This window comes from Chinchilla lanigera, unplaced genomic scaffold (genome assembly GCF_000276665.1).
Source record: "Chinchilla lanigera isolate Chin_1 unplaced genomic scaffold, ChiLan1.0 scaffold00077, whole genome shotgun sequence".
NCBI lineage: Eukaryota > Metazoa > Chordata > Mammalia > Rodentia > Chinchillidae > Chinchilla > Chinchilla lanigera.
The window spans coordinates 7,019,500-7,038,422 of record NW_004955478.1 but is presented as its reverse complement, the minus strand read 5'-3'; the positions used below and the strand labels follow the sequence as shown (position 1 = coordinate 7,038,422).

The 18,923-nt window shown below is 40.3% G+C and overlaps 1 protein-coding gene across 11 annotated transcripts in view; it reads right to left on the bottom strand.

Annotated features, from left to right (window-relative positions):
* Nucleotides 1-18,923, bottom strand: part of Bptf (bromodomain PHD finger transcription factor) — a gene marked incomplete at its 5' end in the record, with an annotated part of 97,936 nt that overhangs the window by 50,329 nt on the left and 28,684 nt on the right. For all 11 annotated transcript variants that reach the window (XM_013503185.1, XM_013503188.1, XM_013503193.1 and 8 more), the window contains 5 exon segments: nt 699-837; nt 1,749-1,878; nt 11,667-11,798; nt 12,282-12,637; nt 14,277-14,464. In XM_013503185.1, the coding sequence (XP_013358639.1) occupies nt 699-837; nt 1,749-1,878; nt 11,667-11,798; nt 12,282-12,637; nt 14,277-14,464 (945 nt within the window).

Genomic DNA, 18,923 nt, shown 5'->3' with positions numbered 1-18,923 from the left:
GCTGAAAATCACTTGGATGGCAACGACCATACAGCAGACAGCCACAGGGGCTCAGAAGCTAGGCGACATGGGTTCCGCCAGGGTTGGCTCACTTCCTGTCCTTTACAGAAAGTGCACAGTGTCACTTACCAACTTCATGAAGTAATTGCTCATCTAACAGGAGTTTAAAAATACACTCTCTCTCAAAAGGGCAACTCACCTCTAGAACACCGAAATTCTAAATATGAGGGCTTGTTAGCAAGTAGTAAAAACCGAATAAACAGTTCCTTTATGTGACCATGTTATATAAGCCCTATCACTTCCCCTCTGGATGTGTCATGTACTACTATAATGTCAATGTTTCCAGATATGTGACTCTTCAAGAAGTTAACCAGTATGAAACGTAAAATTTTGAAAAACACTGCAATTAGATGGCTATGGGATTTAAAGGAAAACAATTCCCTTCTGTCATCTTTAAGTGAACCCTAGACAGCAAAATCTTGTGAACAAAAGTAACTTTTTATATTTCAAAGTTTATAATTGGCAAACAATAGTAATTTTGCATATAATATTAAAAATTTCAGAAGAATAGTTTTTATCCAAAATGTGGCCAATATACTATGAATTTAAAAGAAAATACAAATCAGAAATGTTATATGGAAAAAAAAAATTATTGCCAGAAATAGTATGTTACGTGTAACTGTTAAAACAGCACTTACCTCCTTCTGCGGACTTTCTGTAATTTGCGTTGGTATTGCCTGGCAATTTAGGAACAAACCTATAAACATGGGTCTTACTGATCCAGCTCCAACCTCCATACCCTGTTACTCTGTACTCCTCTCCTTTTTGTTTCCAAACCTGGGATAAAGGAGAACACATTTATTAAACGGCATGCTTATGAAGCACGTGTGCTGTTACACATTTATCAAGCAAGAGTAACGGGCAGAAAATTATTTAAATTTACCAATCATTTTCATTTTCGTGGGGAATCAAAATGTATGAAACCCACTTTGAAGATACCAAAGTATAGCACAACAACTCTTGATAATCTCCTACCTCTTTTGTCTGTAACTCACTATTATTTGTCTATTTGTTTTCCTGAGAAACTGTTTTGTAGATAATAATATGTAAAACGATAACCATTGATAATTTCCTACCATTTTGTCTGTAATATGCTAAATCCCCCCTATTATTATGTTATCCTTGTTTTACTCTTTAAAATTTAAAAAAAAAAAAAATGTATGAAACAGCTTACTACTTTCTTTCTTTTTGAGACAGGATCTCACTGTGTAGTGCAGGCTGGCCTTGAACTCACTTACGTAGCCCAGGCTGGCCTCAAACTCATGGCAACCCTCCTGCCTCAGCCTCTGACTGTTGAGGTTACAGGTGTGTCCCACATTTCCAGCTTACACCTACTACTTTCTAAATGTGAAATGTAACAAAGTTTTAATTTTATAACAATTTCAAAAAACTGGTCGCAAGCCCTGTTATATTACTAAAACAAATCTATGCTGCTAAAATCATCAGAAAGCTGTACTCCACCTAGTTATATCAATTAAAAGATTATGTCAGAAGTAAAACAAAATTATAAAGTGTCAAAATTGTAGAAGTCTCAGAAACAGATAATACTTCTTCGAAGATTACCATAGGGCAGAGGACATAGCTCAGTGGCATAGCGCCTGCCTGCCAAGCGCAAGGTCCTGAGTTGGATTCCCCGTACCAAGAACAAACAGACAAAACAAAAACAAAAAGGTTATGGTAAAAATTACCTGATGTTTAACTGGAAATGTGTATTTGACCCATGTAGCTTGCTGCATTGTTTCTTCCTCTTCTTGTTTTTTCTCTTTTTTTTTTACTTTCTCCTTTTCTTCTCTTTCAATTGATGTCATTCTGTGTAATCTGTACATGGACAGCAAAACAGAAATTATATTTAACACTGAATAATAAACAGAAAAGGTAAAATATAATACTGAAAATCAGAAACAAAACCAAAGAGTGGTTAGTTACCACCCCATCACCCAGACATTACCAACGGACAAGAAGCAGACGTACAGTTCCACAACAGGAACAGAGAGTAGAAAACAGCAAAAATAAAAAATGCTATCCTACCCATACGTCTCCCCAAAAGAAATGCGCTTGTATTTCATTCCCGCAACGCTTCATACACATACATTTCCTTAGCTTGTCCATTTCCCATTTCCACACAGGGTACCGACAGTGTACACAGAACCAGTGCTTAACCCATCAGTAACTGTAGTAGGAGATCTTTCCATACCAGAATACAAAGATCTTGCTTCACAATCTAAGAAATATGCCACTCATGCGCAGCCTGTAATTTATCGGACCAGTCCCCTAGTAAAGGATACTTTATTTCCAGAATTTTTTCCATACCATAAAGACAAACAGATCCAAAGCTTTTGTTTTACTTCTGATTCTTTCTCATTAGCAATGCAGATTCAAAAGACCTCACAGGGCTCACTAACAGCATCCTGGCTTTCAATAGCCACCGAAAAAGAAGTCCGTGTGTCTTTCCCTTCTGGTTAAGAGGAGGGGTCAGGAAAGAGTTCTATAATCATTTCAATCATTAGAGATAAGGTACAGGTCATAACCTACTACCAGGCAGGAAAACAAATACCAGGAGTGGGAGATCAAACTTTAGCTTAGACTAGGTTTTATACGAATAGTGGCGCTTCCCATAAAAAGAGGCATGAACCAAGACACAAACAGGAGCTAGAACCGCTTTCACCCCGCCCAAACCGGATGTACTCAGTTTCTCAGGCAGAGCTCTGCGGAACTGATGGAGACCACTTGTCAACTTGAGGTAGTGGTGCTGCGAAGATGTGGGAGGGATGTAATGCCTTTATCTCTGTTTCCCAGTAAACCCTCCCTCTGTCGCTCTTCCTCCCTCTTCCCCCTTACGGTTTTGTATACTTGTGATTAGAGCAGCTCCGTACACAGCCTCCTCCAGGGGAGGCGCTCACACCTATTAACTGTTGACAATTTGCATAGCGAACTTCCCCATAAGGTTCCTGAAGTTCTCTGAAATTGATGGAAAGAGAATGGGGACGGATTCTAACCGGGAACTAACTTACTAGTTCAAACATCAACCTTGTGCCAATACTCCTGGAGGTGGGGAGTGAAGCAAGCCCCGGAGCAAGCAGTGCCTCGTGTGAGGAGCAACACAAGCCCAAGCACTAGGTCTCAGGGCCTGGGGGTCACGACCCTCGAAGGCCTGGTCCAGGCCTTCGACAGAAGCACAGGGACAGGACCACCTTCGCTGGCTTAGCCAGGAGTACAGTGACACTCTGGGAGCTCACAGCTCAGCAGCGTGCTCCGTTCGGGCCCTCGGTGTCTGCCCACAAGGCCCTTTCTCACTGGCAAGTACAAAGGCTCACTCTGCCTGGGCTTCCAGGCCAGTGAGGTGGTGTTACAGCTAATCTGTGGCAACCCCTGGGTACAACTCCGTTGTTCCCACTGCCACTACGATAATTCTTACGGGGTCAAGATGGCCCACACAGGGGAGCTTGGCAGTTCAGCTCTGTTTTTATGGACAGAGATCGGTCACCGGTAGCCTCAAGGTCCCAGAAGGAAGCCTCACGAGGCTGGTACTGTGGCCTCTGGCTGGTGGCAGGTTTCCCTTCCCCACACCCACAGTCCCTGAGAGCTACACCAGGTGACGGACTAGGCCTCATCTCTGCTCTAACCTCCACGCACCACTCAGGATTCTGTCGTGCAGCTTTACACTAAAGATACAATAAGTAACGTTTTATGTCTTCCATGGTACACCCGGGGAGCAGCCCTCTGTTCCTTGGTGACGGGACAGCTGAGACCAGGAGTTCTCCTGCTTGGTCTCAGTTCTCGTCCACGCTCACAGTGCCCCCCGCTCCTCAGAATGGGCGCTTCACAACACCATCACCGCAAAGCCACCTGCGACCCAAACTGCAAGTTATAATAGTAACGAACTTCCAAACTGTTAGGCCAACTGAGCTAAAAAAAACAACAAAAAACAAAAAACTATCCCACTGTTCTTTAATTATGAGAGAAATTTTTTTACGTTTACTGGCCTTTCATATTTATTTTTCTGCACAATATCTGCTCAAATCCTTTGTCTTGTTTGTATTGGACTATTAGTCCTTTTCATTTATACAAGATCTCTGTCAATTAGGGAAAATTTCCATTTGTGGTGCAAATATTTTTCCTCAGTTTGTCATCTGTCTTTTGAGTTTGATAATAATATTTTTCCACTCAGAATTTTAAATACATGTATCCACTTTTCTCCTCTATGACATCTGGTATTAAATCTGTTTAAAAAGAAAGTATCACAACAAAAATATAAATTAATTCATGCTTTCTTATCGTAGTTTTGTTTTTAGGATTTTAGTTATTTATTATTTTAATCTACCTTGGTCTGAATGCTTTTGCTGAAGTAGGGATCTAAGCACGGGGGTGCGGCTGAGTGGCGGGGGGCCTGCCTGGCCAGCTCGAGGTCCTGAGTTCAGTTCCTGGTACCAAATAAATAAATGACGCAGGGCTCTGAGAGCTACTTTCCCCAAGCACTCCCTTTTTGCTTTCTGATGGGCGATGGTACCACAGCTATATTCCCAGGTGAGTCTAGGTCTATTTCTGAATTCCCTATTCTATTTCACTGCCCCACTTCTTCAGTAGGACCAATTATTTGGATCATCGTAGCTTCAAAATATGCTAATACATACTCTGAACGTCCACTTCCACTTGTGGCTGCTCTTGCACACTAACCTTCCTAGATGAAATAGCATCACCACTTTGGTCACGCCTCCCACAGACCCAGAGGACCAAATCCTATTCACCAGGCGAAGTACCCTCAAAGACTGCCTTACACAGTTCTGAGCACTTCTTCAGTTCTAAGTTTATCCCCAGGTGTTTAAGGGTTTTGTTGTTACCATTTCTGAGACTTTTTCTCTCACTGTAATATTTTTTAAAAAGATAACATAAGGGCTAGGAAGACGGCTCAATGGCAGTGACTGCCTGGCAAGCACAAGGTCCTGAGTTTGATTCCCAGTACCAAAAAAAAAAAAAAAAAAAAAAAAAAAGAGTGCTACATTACAAAAAGATAACATAAAATAAAGTTAAGAAATTGAGGGGTTGGGGATTTAGCTCAGTGGCACAGCGCCTGGCTGGCAAGCGCAAGGTCGTGAGTTCGATTCCCAGTACCAGAAAACACACAAAAAAAAACAAAACAAAGAAATTGAACTTTAACAATAAAGCTTATGTGTCCCACTGGGGAGCAATTATTACTATGACATTTGTGTTCATCATTCTCTTGCTTTTGCTTATAGTTTTATTACCTCGGTGTGTTTCTATCTCAAATGATAAAAAGTCTGGCTTTTGAAAACTTAGTAGCAAGCACAAACTCAGTTGCATGAGCAAAAGAGCAATACTGTCACTATTAAAGTCTATAGGAAAACAAACTTAATTTGGGGTCAGCGTCTGACTACAGCTTTCAAGAGTCTCTTTTCACAAGTCAGCGGGTGATTACTGGCAAGCCGAGGGAGATAGAGGACTCCTCACAACCAGGGTATATGGCAGATTACAGGGCAAAATAGGTCTCCTACAAAGACAGGAGTCAAAACGAATTGCTCTGGACTTCGGGATTTTATCCTCTCTGAGGGTTGTGTCGTGTAACCTGGGAACATTCTCACTTGGGATTTGGCTTTTTGGAGTAGGTTACCATTTGTCCACCGACATCACTGCTTCCACCATGTTCCTGCCCCCCAGCCCCTGTAGGTTTACAACTTTAAAAAATACCTTGAGGGTATGGATGTACGGCTAAGTGGCTAAGCTAAGTGGCTAAGCGGTAGAGCACTTATCTAGCACACCCTCGGCCCTAGGTTCAATCCCCAGCACAGATGGGGGAAAAATCCCTTTGCTATAGGGGGTCAGTAGGAACAAAATTAATGTGCTGTTTATTTTAATTCAGAACTCCACCCAAATTTTAATCATGGTTATTGTTGGTGTACATGAACGTTGCTGTTTAATATGTTACCACCTTATTTAATTTTCATACTCTTCCTGATAGTTTTTTAGTTCTGGGGGATTCTTAAGTATACAACTGCATCGACTACATAATAATAACCCTGTCTGTATCTTGCCAATATTTATATATTTCATCTTTCTTGGCAAACTGGATTGGTATTTTCTAGAAAGTGGTGCCAGTGGACATCCTTGTTTTGTAGCAACCCGGTGGTAACGGAAATGCTTCAGGGCATTCACTGAAAAATATGATTTGGTTTGAAATACATCTTTGCAGGGCTAGGGATTTAGCTCAGTGGCACAGCACCCGCCTGGCAAGTGCAAGGTCATAAGTTCGATTCCCGGTACAGGAAAAAAAAAAAAAAAATGAAACACATCTTTACAAAAACAAAAAAACCCAAATAAAAAAAAGGACTTCACATATTCCTATTGAACTTTTTCTTTAAACTATGAATAATGAACTTGGACAAGTTACCTTTATGACATCTACTAAGATGAACAAAGTTCTTTTTGACCTCTCAAAATACCATGTTATTAATAATCTCCTAAAACTGGGCAAGTCTTCTATGCTTAGGGAGAAGCTAATTTACCAGTGGTTTACTATTTTAATTAGTTCCTGGGTAAATTTACTAAGTTTTAGTTAAAATTTGTTACACACACATCCATTTGCTCTACATTATTAATCAAACAAATACAGGAGATGGGCCACAGTTTTCTTCTTGCCTATTTTTATCAAGTTTCATTCTAACAGAAATAGTAATCCGCAAGAAATTTCCTTCCTTTTCTATTTCACTGGAAGAGTTTAGACAGAACTATCTGGATCCTAAAATTGGAAGGACTCACTTCTAAAACCACCTGGTTCTCCCCTCTCCTCTAAAAAGAACCGGAACGCTGCCTGTGTGGCTAGGCCCTGCTGTCCGAGGCCTGAGGTCTGTGGCCTCTCTGTTCCAGCCTTCACCAAAAAGGACGGAAGGGTGGGTCATCTCTCTGTGGACACGGGAGACCTGAATACTACGTAAGAGGACCCTGTGAAGGCTTACAATCCCTAGTACTAGCAAGAAAATCAGAAATACTGATCAGCAGGCCCCCTTGAGTATTCTCAGTATTATTTGTGTATTCCTAATTTTTTTTCTTGATACCCACATGTTCAACACACTCTTCGTTTTGGCTGACTCTCTGTACACCTAGCTAACTAATCTGCAGCTTTTATTTTCTAACACACGCATTGAAGGCTTTCTAGCTGCAGCTCTTTAAATGCAGCCCACAAATTTCAGTACCTGTAATGCTCTCATGAACATCTAGATCAAAATGTGTTTTTAGCTTCCATTTTGATTTCTCTGTGATCATATTTTACATAGGAGTATTTAAGGTTCAAGCACACTGCTCTTGAATTTTTTGAATGTTTACTATAAATGTCTGTATTCCTAGACAATATTATTGTACATACATTAAACCTTTACACAAATGGTATCATACTACATATATTTTAGTGATGGAAATATTTTGACTTTACATGTATGAGATTCGACCATGCTGACAACTTTTAAATGTACTTGATTATGAATAACGGGAATTTTTTCAAATTTCATGATTATAAAATAATATCATAATGCATGGTGGTACATGCCTATAATTCCAGCCCTTGGGAGGCTGAGACAGTGGGATTGCCACAAGTTAAAGGCTAACTTGGGCTACATACCAGTGGTTAGTTTAAGGCCAGCTTGAACTACACAGGGAGAGCCTGTCTCAAAACAAAAACAAAAAGAACCATCTTCTCTATGTCTCCTTATGGACAATGTATGTATGAAAGCATTACTTTATGGTATTAGATAGAAGAACTGCACTTTCTCTTTTCTTTCTTTCTTTTTTTCCCCTTTGTTTTTGTCTTTCTGAGACAAGGTCTGGCTATGCAGTTCAGGCCGGCCTTGAACTCACTTTGTAGCCCAGGCTGATCTGGAACTCACAAGGATCCTCCTGCCTCAGCCTCCCAGAGTGCTGGGATTATAGGCGTGTGCCACCACACCCAGCTCAAGAATTGCATTTTCAACTTTTTAATAAAACTGTTCTCTGTGGGGATTACACTAATCATTATGCTCTTGATCTGTTATCAAAAATGTATCAGAGGTCTTCCTAGTACTTCCCATCTTGGTCAACATTCTAAACTTTTGTCAATATAACCGACGTGCAATAGCCGCCCCTAATTTAAATGTGTATTTCCCAAAATACCAGGGAGGTTAAGGTATCTTCACTTTTCTTGGTTATTTTCATCTTTTTGTGAGTGAATTATATTTATATCTTTGGCCTTTTGTTTCCTATTAAATGGCTTGACTTTTTTTTTTGGTCCTACTGAACTGTAATAGTTCTTGAATATATTGTGACACTACTCTTCGTGATTACAGTATAACAAAATGATAAATATACCTTTCAACCAGTCTATGTAATAAGGTTTCTAAAATAATACATTATTCTAAGGCTCAAAACCAAAAGAAAACCATTCACTGCTGTTTGTTTTTTTTTTGAGACAGGGTCTCACTATGCAGTTCAGGCTGGACTTGGGCTCACTCTGTAGCCCAGGCTGGCCTCGAACTCACAACGATCCTCCTGCCTCAGCCTCCTGAGTGCTGGGATTACTGGCATGTGCCACCACGCCCGGCTCATTCACAGTTTACTGATACATATATGTGATAAAACTATGTAGTAAAAGGAAGCAGGTAATAAAACACAAACCTTAAACTTGTGAATATCTCTCAGGAGAGGCAAAGTAATGAGCAAAAAGCTGATGCAATCATAATGTCATTATTTTTAAACTGGGTGGTAAATTCACAGGCATTTGTTTTATTATTATCCATTATAGGTTACAGATGTTACATAAAATCTTACGTATGCATTATTTATTAAAGGAAATTTTTCTCTCTAGGCCATAACTTACATTGTTTAAAAAATTTTGTTAATGTTCGGTATACCAGTTCTTGAAGCCTTGTTAGTCACAATTTAAACACTTCCATGAATAAAAAGTTAGTTTAAACTTCTAGTTTTCCTCAGGATCATTTTTAGAAGTTTACTGCTTATCTGGTTGACCATACACTACTGCAGAAGTGGAAGTCTTATTACTAATTCCAAATTTCCTTGAATCACGGTCCTCAATTTAAAAAAAGCCAGTGTCCTACCCCATCATCATATTTAAAGAGTTCTTTCGTATGTATTACCAGATATCACATTAATATAATTTACAACATAACTTTATAAATCTAAGGAACATGTTGGAAGACAGTCACAATGACAAAGCAGGAAAGAAAAAAACATCTGGATACTTAAAATTCTGAATTTCATCACCTGCTACAATGATCAAGATTTGAAATCTACGCAAGAGTTCATAATTCAACAATTTAAATTTAATAATTTTGATAACAAAAATTTAATAATTTTAACTTACATTTAATTATGGGAGTTTGTTCTGTTACTACTGTTTTTTGTGGGGTTTTTCTGGTAGTCCTGCAGTTGAACCCAGGGCCTTCACGCTAAGCGAAATCCCACCCTCTTTTTTTTTTTGAGGTCCACCCTCTTTTATTTTTTATTTTGAGACAGGGTTTTGCTAAGTCACTCTATTGCCTGGGCTGGGCTTGAACCTGTGACTCTCCTTCCTCAGCCCTCTAGCGTGTTGGGACCACCACGCCTGGCTGAGTACAGGAGTTTTACTCCACAACATTCAGCATAGCTCCCGTCTCTGCAGCATGTGTCACCAGAGATGAGGCTCCACGTGGGTTAGGAGGGTCACGCATTGGGAGGACATTACAACAGAATGATCTGAGGGGCAGATCAGGAGGTGAATGGCAGGAGGCGCAAGAGAAACGCGGGAAGCACTGTCTCTGACTCTCTCCTGGCTCTACCTTGATGAAAGTAAACCCCACTCAGCTCTTTTCTACCATGATGCACCTTTCTGTAACACCCCGCTTAATCCTGGTTTACAGCCACAGGGTGATTAAGTCCCCTCCACTTGTGGAGACCTTTGATAGCAGCAATTATCTTCAAAAGGGGAAGAACAAAAGAGAAAAGAATGGATAAGATTTATGTAGGAAAGCCAGGCTTGGTGGCACACACCTGTAATCCCAGCACTAGGGAGGCTGAGGCAGGAGGACTGCCATGAGTTCAAGGCCAGCCTGGGCTACATAGTGAGTTTAAGGACAGCTTGAACTACATAGCAAAGCCCTGTCTCAAAAAAACAACAAAAAAATTTACGCAGAGAACTCACTAAAGAAAACTGGAAGCAGATTAAAAAAATGTTGGGCATAAACTTACATGTCTTATTGTTCCTTTTTTTGAGGCAAAGTCTCACTATATTGCTGAGGCTGGCCTCGAACTCTCAGCAAACCTCTTGCCTCAGCCTCCCAAGTGCTGGGAATACAGGAGTGCATCACCAACCTTGGCTACTTATTTCTCTTTTTTTTTTTTTCCCAGTACTGGAAATTGAACTCACGACCTTATGCTTGCTGGGCAGGCGCTGTGCCACTGAGCTAAATCCAAAGCCCCTACTTATTTTTCTTAATAATGTTTTTATTATAAAATAAAACAGATGTGAAAAGTAAGGCAAAATATTTTTATCTTCTAAAAATTATAGGGTTAGGGGCTGGGGATTTAGCTCAGCGGCACAGCGCTTGCCTGGCAAGCGCAAGGTCATGAGTTCGATTCCTGATACTGGAAGAAAAAAAAATTTACAAGGTTGTATGACTGGAGTAAACACTACTAAAGTGATGGTAGAATTGTTCTGTTTTATATTCTTTAACAATATTTGCATTTTGTTCATATCTGTACATTAGTTTTGTCATAATAACTTCTAAAAGACTATAGAGTTTTTTAGAAAATCCTTTAGGACTTTTCAAGTTACAAAATGTGTCATCTTTTTAAAAAAATCATCTGTTCAAGTTACACAGTTCTAGGGATATAGCTCAGCAGCATAAGCGCCTGCCTGGCAAACACACGGTCCTGAGTTTGATCCCCAATACCAAAAAAATAAAAATAAAAAGAATAAAAATCATCTGTTGTGGGAAAAAAAAGTTACACAGGTCTGGGTTTACTTAAGAGCTGCATCATCTTTGGCCAGGAACTGAAATCTTAAAAAGGATGCAAGACTGTAAGGGAGCTCTTTAGCATAGTACCTGGAACATTCCAGAATATTAAAAAAAAATCCTGAGTGCTCTTTCCATTCTAATGAAAATGCCCTTTTCCCTTCCTGCCTCTCTCCCTCCCTTTCTTCCTTCCTTCCTCCTTCCCAGTACTGGGGACTGAACTCAAACCCTAGTACGTGTTAGGGAAACACTCTAAGACCAAGCTACATGCTCACGCTTTATTTTGAGACAGGGTTTCTGTATTTGTCCAGATTGGCCCCAAACTTGTGCCCCTCTTGCCTGAACCTCCCAAGTACCTGGGATTACAGGCAAGCACGACCGTACTCATCAACATGCTTTTTAACTCTGAAACTACTTTTATTTTCATATACCTCACCTCTTTTAATCTTGACAATTCTGTATCACAAAAAGAACTAAGAGAAGCCACAAAGAGAAAAGTCTTTAATACGACCTCTTAAACACATTAACTTTCATTTTTCACCCACTGGGAGTTTTTAAAAAACAAAACAAAAACAGTCCCATGTTGGTCATTTCCAAGGCTCCGAACCCGCTTACCTGGTATGTCCTAAGGACTCCCTCCATATTGGTAGCATCACAACTGGTTTAACTGCACACTCCAAAATAGCTAAAGCCAATGCGAATTCCCTGGGCTTGCTACACATCTGAACTGCCTTGATCCAATTTGCTCTATATTTCAGAAAAAAAGAAATTACTCCATTTGGTTCATCTTAAATTAAAAGCATAACAGTTGTGATTTACGATGACTGCATCCTAGGGTGCGTGTGAGAGATGTCTCTGGATGGCAGGTAGGACTGCACTGCTCTCGGCAGTTTCTAGCTCACAGAGCCTCACATTTTAAACACTGCAAGACATACCAGAGATCGCTTAGGCTTCCCAATTCCTTTACCTTCTATGCCTTCTATGATGTTCTAAAACTCTGGTCCCTACAGGATTCCAGGGATAAAGACTGATTTCCAAAAATCATCCAAATGCTCCTGGTGGTTTAGTAATTCAGAATCACACGTGTGACTCTACTTTGATCACTGTTTGCTACCGAAGTGATTTCACTTAATCCACTGGTGATGACATTTAAAATGCAGGTGCATGCCTACAGTAATAGCTTTGTAAGTACACAGTATATTTACAGCAGTAAGTTAACCTTCCTTTTACCTGTGTGAAGCCCAATTGGGATGAAGAAAGGGTGAAGGGATGTTGTTTTCTAGCTGAGTGATGGTGAGTCTCAGAGTAGAGATGGTGAGGACTTTGGACCCGTGCACAGAACCATTCCACCTGAACTCTCCTGCTGGAGTCAAACAGAATTTATGTGCAAGGTGCCTCCTCTTATCATGATCTTCCCTGTGCTGGTGTTTATTCAAAGCAAAGGAATTGGTGGAGTACTGGTTATGGTAGACGCGATACTTTCCTTCTTGACCCAATTTAAAGTAATTGTTGATATTTCCTTTCATGACCACTTCCTTTTTGGTGCTCAACCGTGAAATTTCTCCTTGAGAGTTAACTACTAGTACCTGAGCAAGGAAACAGAAAGATTTCATAAGTCAGCCAAGGATGCAAATCGTCTGATCAACTGTCTTTCAATAATTGTAATTTACATCCCAAAGAAGTTCAAGTACATTTTATGACTGAACTGTATGAAGTTAAAATGCTAAGCTGAAAGTGAAAGCTGCTCATAATTAAACATCCAAGACATGCCTGCAAACAGAAAAACTAGTATTTCTTAAATATTGTATGTCAAGACCCTACTCAGTAACTGATTTTTTCATTGTGGGGGTCAGACTCAGGGCTGTGGGCACGCTAGCAAGAATTTTACCAGTAGGCTACATCTCCAAGCCCACTAATTCTTACTTCCATGAATCTCAAATACATACGTGAAAGTATGTGTACTATGTATTATTCATTTACCATTCTATCAAGTTCTTAACGCACTGTTAAGAGAAAACAAGAGAGGATTACATGTACTATAATCTAAAAATATACTCCTAAAACATACATTTTCTGCTCCTGTTTCATTCTATCTTTAGTATAATAAGAGCACATGGATACTTTAAGATGTTTTTGAAAAGCTGGTCCCCACTTTTTAGTGGATTATAAAATAAATAGCGAGTCTTATTTAATTTCTTAAAAAATAAACAGCTGGGTGTGGTGGCACATGCCTGTAACCCTTGAGAGGCTGAGGCAGCAGGACTGCTGCAAATTCGAGGCCATCTTGGGCTACACAGTGAGTTGAAGGCCAGCGAGACTCTGTCTCAAAAAACAAACAAAAAATAAAATAGACTAGATAGACTATGAGAGGAAATGTCAGAACTGTCCTGATGTAGTGATGTATGTGCTGTTTCAAGAAGCTACTGAATATGTGAACCAGGCTGCTGTGAAAGAAATATCTAGATCTTAGTGAGGGTCAGAGTCAAATAGCAGTTTAAAAGCAAACGGCAAGCCAGGCATGGCAGGGCACTTTGGCGAGAGGACTGCAAATTCAGACACAGTCCTAAATAGAACATTAAAAAGAAAAAGAAAGAAAAGCTGGAGAGGTAGCTTCGTGTGAAGACTCTGGGTTCACTCCTCAGTTCAGCAAAAAAGAACAGAAGAAAGCCAATGATTTAAGTGCCTCGTCTGATGCTACAAAAAGAACACTGCATATTCTTGCTTATCTACCCTGCAAGTAACTCAAAACTTTGAGGGACACATGCATGGCCACTATTCCGTCCCCACAGCGAGGAAAGGGACAGAGATAGAGGCCGGTTCGGACCCTCTTGCTCACAGCCAGAGCTGAGGTGCTGTGCTGCCCTAGCCTAGGCACCGCGCTGCACCGTCAAGGGAAGGGTAGCCCTCTCCTGTTAGTGGCAGGTTGGACAATCCGTAGCTCTTTACAAAAGCCCACGTAAAATCCACTCATTACTCCACGTGAAAAGAAGGCTTTCTCTTTTCAGAATTATATACAACAAACCGGTCACGCTGCCTCAGCCCCTTCCAGCGCTTCTGCGCACGGACTGGCGTGTGCGAGGCCAGTTACACACAAGCTGCGCCTTCTCCGCATGGCCCACTACACTCTTGCAAACAGGAGAAATACAATCCAAAAGTAGGTCCTTAGCTTCCACCCTTATTTTAAAGGTACACTTAGAATTACTCATATTGACAGAAAAAACATACCTCTTTGCCCTCCTTAAATAATTTATTTGCCTCATGGGCTGCAGCTGCTACTTGCTGGCTCTTCAGCTGGCTAAGTTTGCTGTCTGGGTTCCGCAATCGGGTGATAATGCGAGTGGAGCCAGAGGCTCCTCTCCCAGCTCCAAGAGGATCGCTCATCTCCCCATTAGACTTCTCAGATCTGAAATCACCTGTTATGAAATGAAAAAGCCACAGAGTAACTGCTGACGACGAGGAAGTAAGAACAGCGTCTTATTTATCCAAAACTCCTACGTGGTGTACATCTAAGATCCAGAAAGCAAACAGGTAAGGTCCTTGAATAGCCAAAGCAAATATCATTAATTCTTAAGTGTTTTACTTAAAACATTTCAGAACCTTATGTGAGTCATTATTTTACAAAAAAATACAAATGTGTGAGGTTATGTTTTGAAACTTATCTATTATAAGACAGGAGGCGCTAGAACAAATTTACAAGTAACAAATATAATAACTCAAAATGTCACTTTACATATTCAATTTTTTTTGTCTTTTTGAGACAGGGTCTCACTATGCAGTTCAGGCTGGCCTTGAGCTCACTTTGGAGCCCAGGCCAGACTCAAACTCGCAAGGATCCTCCTGCCTCAGCCTCCCGAGTGCTGGGATTACAGGTGTGCGCCACCACGCCCGGCTTTGGATTTCTTTATTAAAAGGATATTATTAATTTTAGAAAGCTTTCCTCTGAAATTCTGTTTAAGTACCTAATAGTTTTGACCTTATAAACGTAAGTGCTAAGTGAATTTTCCCCTAGAGAAGTTATCTGTGTAAACTTATTAATGTAAACATCAACTAAGTAAGCTTTTTAATACAATAGAGATCTCTCAGTATTTTCAAGTAATTTAATTTTTTAAGGTGATTCAACACCCCAGGAGCACTTTCTGCTTTGTATATCCATGAAACTCACTTTGGCTGAAAATGTCTATGACATACTGAAACTGTTCAATTCCCACTGGCCAAACAGCTAAACAAGATCTACTTTTTTATTTTTCTAATTTAAAGCTTTAAAAAAATTAATACAGTGTGGCACTGGTGTAAATGAAAGGACAAAGGATTTACTACATTACGTATTGCAAAGATGGCATTTTAAGTGAGTAGAGATAAAGACGGGCTTTGGAAAACTGGCTGTGCACTTTTCTTCTAAGGGGAGTAGACAATTTAGTAAATATTTGTTCCTTTAATCTACTTCAAAACCCTCTTTCCTTTGGGAAATCCCCACCCCACCCCACACAGACTTTAATCATGACTCTGCCAGGGCTATAAATAAAGTAACTCGTGCCTTTGGGGTCAACAACAGGACCCAAGTGGCCAGACAGAGCACCCCCTTCCTGCCACAGTGACTGTCCCGGGAACCGCCATGCGTTCAGCCAGCGAGCACCCTACTCCAATTTGTGAATGAGGACAGGGAGAAAGGGTTTCTGTTCTGTTAGTGAGCAGGAAGGGTGTAAATTAGGGGCTGGCTACTCCTCCTCCCACGTGGAGAAAAATGTCATTAACAGGAAACAGTAAGCCCAGCGAAGGAAGAAGAGAGTGAGGGAGACAGCGGGGAGAGGAGGCGGGACAGAACACACACTTCAACCTCCGCTTCCGGATCCAATCGTGCACCTGGCTGTCACTGGCCAGGTACTTCTTTTCAATTGTGTCAATAAAGCTCCTTTTTTGCTTCATTAAGTTAATGGCTTTCAGTCAAAACCACAAAGTCCTAATAATCTAGTAGAGTATTTGAAGATTTTGACTCAAAACTATGGCACTGAATAAATGAAGATATAGTGGGGTGACCGGGGGCCTCGTCCTGTCAGACTGGACGCTGGCAACCCTGGACGTGTGGAAGTAAGGTTGGTCAGACAGTGATTATCTCTTGGGTCTCAGATTATGACTCTACACAGGCTGAAGTTTTATGTCAAGATGCTGAAGGTTGCCACTTCTCGCAACCATCTGTAATGCCCACTAATAAGGACTTCAGAGACATCACTTGGTCCAAGCTGGATTTCCTGAAGACAAAAAGGAACAGTGCAGAACTTTTCAAAAGCAGCCCCTCCATTCAGAGCCAACAACTCATACCGCCCAGAATCAATCCTGTGCCACTTGCTCTGTTTAGTGCGAATAAGAAGGAGAAATTCATCCCCAGAGTAAGACAGGTAGAAAACAGGAGTCAAAGGAGAGGTCTTTACTGAACACCCTTGGCCCAAGGGCTGCATTCATCTTATTAAAAAGGAGTGAATCGCTGCGACCGGCAGCGTAGTACACATCCACTCCCTCCTAGTCTCTATAGCTCATGGTTTAAGGACGCCAGGCGCACAGCCTACTCACCTGAAGGCTAGAGCTACTGGCCTACCCAGGGGACACCCGGCACAAGTTATGCAGCTAGCAAGGTACTTACGAACCTGCAGGCAAGTGCTGCCAGAAAAAACTCCAAACCCGCCAATTTGGGACGAATGACTGTTCAACTCTACAGCAATTCCCAGCACCTAGTCAAAGCCAGCAGGAATTGGGCTGCTAACACAGAAAGGCCTCCAAAGGGGAAATCTCATCCTCTTCCCACTGCTCACTCTCGCCATCCTCCCAGGTTTATCAAAGACCACCTCCACTATCAGAATAACGAGTGTTGTAGGAAGTTAAATTCGTAACTTGGCTCTCAGATCATGAGACCAAGGTATACCCAGAACTGTTACAGCTAATGCGCAGCATACAGAAACGCTAGGTTTAGGTCAAGATACAATGACAACTACTGGGCGTAACTGTGGGACAGAGGTGTTTGGAAGTTTTAGTTGTGGGTGAGATCTGTGTACTATGTTAGACAAAGGCATTTCTGAATGGTATGCACGGGATCCAATGAGAGTGCATGTGTATGAGCTGCGCTATCGAAGGCTGGAGTTGTGGACATTTACGCAGTCTACCTTCACAGAATCCCTCTTCATTTGGAAAACCATTCCTACCCCACTCCAATCATATACTTTGCTGGAGTCATCAATCATAATACCTTGCCTGCCCTGGCCACAGGGATGAGAACAATAGATCCAAGATAGGCCACTCAAATTCCTTCCTCAAGGACTTTTGATTTGGAGCAGGAGTAGGGGCCTTGCCTTCAGAGCCAACAACTCATACTGTCACAGACCTTGAAAAGATATGAATATAAATTGCTGGTGCCATCTTTCCTGCCACTTGGAAAAAGCCTGTCTGTATTAGGAGAGAATGAAATTAAAACATAAACATATGCAGATCCAAAGGTGAGAGGGAAAGAGAGGAAGACAGAGTCATGATACCTGGGGTCCAGTTCTGCCAGACAAGGGCGGCTCAGACTGCACAGTGACATCAGCTAAGTAAAAGGACTCTTCACTTACGCTAGCTTAAGCTGGTTTGGTCACTTGCAATTTAGAAAATTCTAATTAAAATAGATCTGCAGTTCACATCATACAGAAAATTCGATTAAAAGCAAAGTTAGAAGCACCATGAAAAATTACTGTAAAAACGTATATACTCTTGGAAGAGAGGTGGCCTTCCTTAATGAGACGCAAAATCCAGAGACACCCTGAAGAAAAAGATTTAAGAATTTAACTATATAAAAATATAAAGTTTTGTATGACCAAACAGCAGAGTTAAAACCAACCTCTACGTAAATATATGTAAAATTAGAAATTAATAGCCACAATATATAAAGCATTCCTAAAACTAAGGAAAAATGTAAAAAAAAAAAAATGAACAGAAAACAGTGACTACAGATACAAATAATCAATTCACAGAAAGCTCAATAAAAACATAAAAAGATGTAGATAACAATATGTAAAACAATAACCATTGATAATTTCCTACCACTCTGTCTGTAATTTGGTAAGCCTCCCCCCATAATTATGTTATCCTTGTTTTACTCTTTAAAATAAAAAAAATTTAAAAAAAATAAAAGAAATTGAACAATACCGGTAAACAGGGGTATGCAAATTTTTAAATGAGACACTTTTTACCTCTGGCAAAAGTACGGGAGTTAATGATACTAAATTTAGATATAAGAAGGCAGACACAGGTGAATAATTGGTATAAACCCTTTCTGATGTACAACGAAGCAGCAGCCAATGCTATGTTTAAAATGAACCTATCATACGACCAGCAATTCCATTCCCTGTTTCTACACTGAGGAAACACACAAGGACAGGAAGATCGAGATGCTGAAGATGTTACAAAGCACCATTTGTAATAATCAAGTATCATGCAGCGGTTAAAAAGAATAAATTTATAACATGACAAGATCCCCTAACATGTTACTGAGTAAAAAACAGATGCAGAACAATACATGCAGAATGATCCCGTTTATGTTAAAAAACAAAAACAAAAAACAAAACTATTTTTAAAAAGACCTGTGTAAACATACATACATTAATGTAACCGCAAGGAAAAAGATCTAAAATGTTACACACCAAACTGTTGATGGTGTTACACTTGAGGACAGGTTATGAAAAGGATCTGAGTTTTCTTTTCCTCCAAATACTTTTATATTTTTTTAAATAAAAGCAGTGAGTTCAAGTGTTATTTGTGTTAAAAACAAAAACAAGAAAAAAATGAAAAGAAAATCTTAACCCACCCCCGTCAAACTTTCATTTGAAAAAATTCAAAATACAAAAAAAA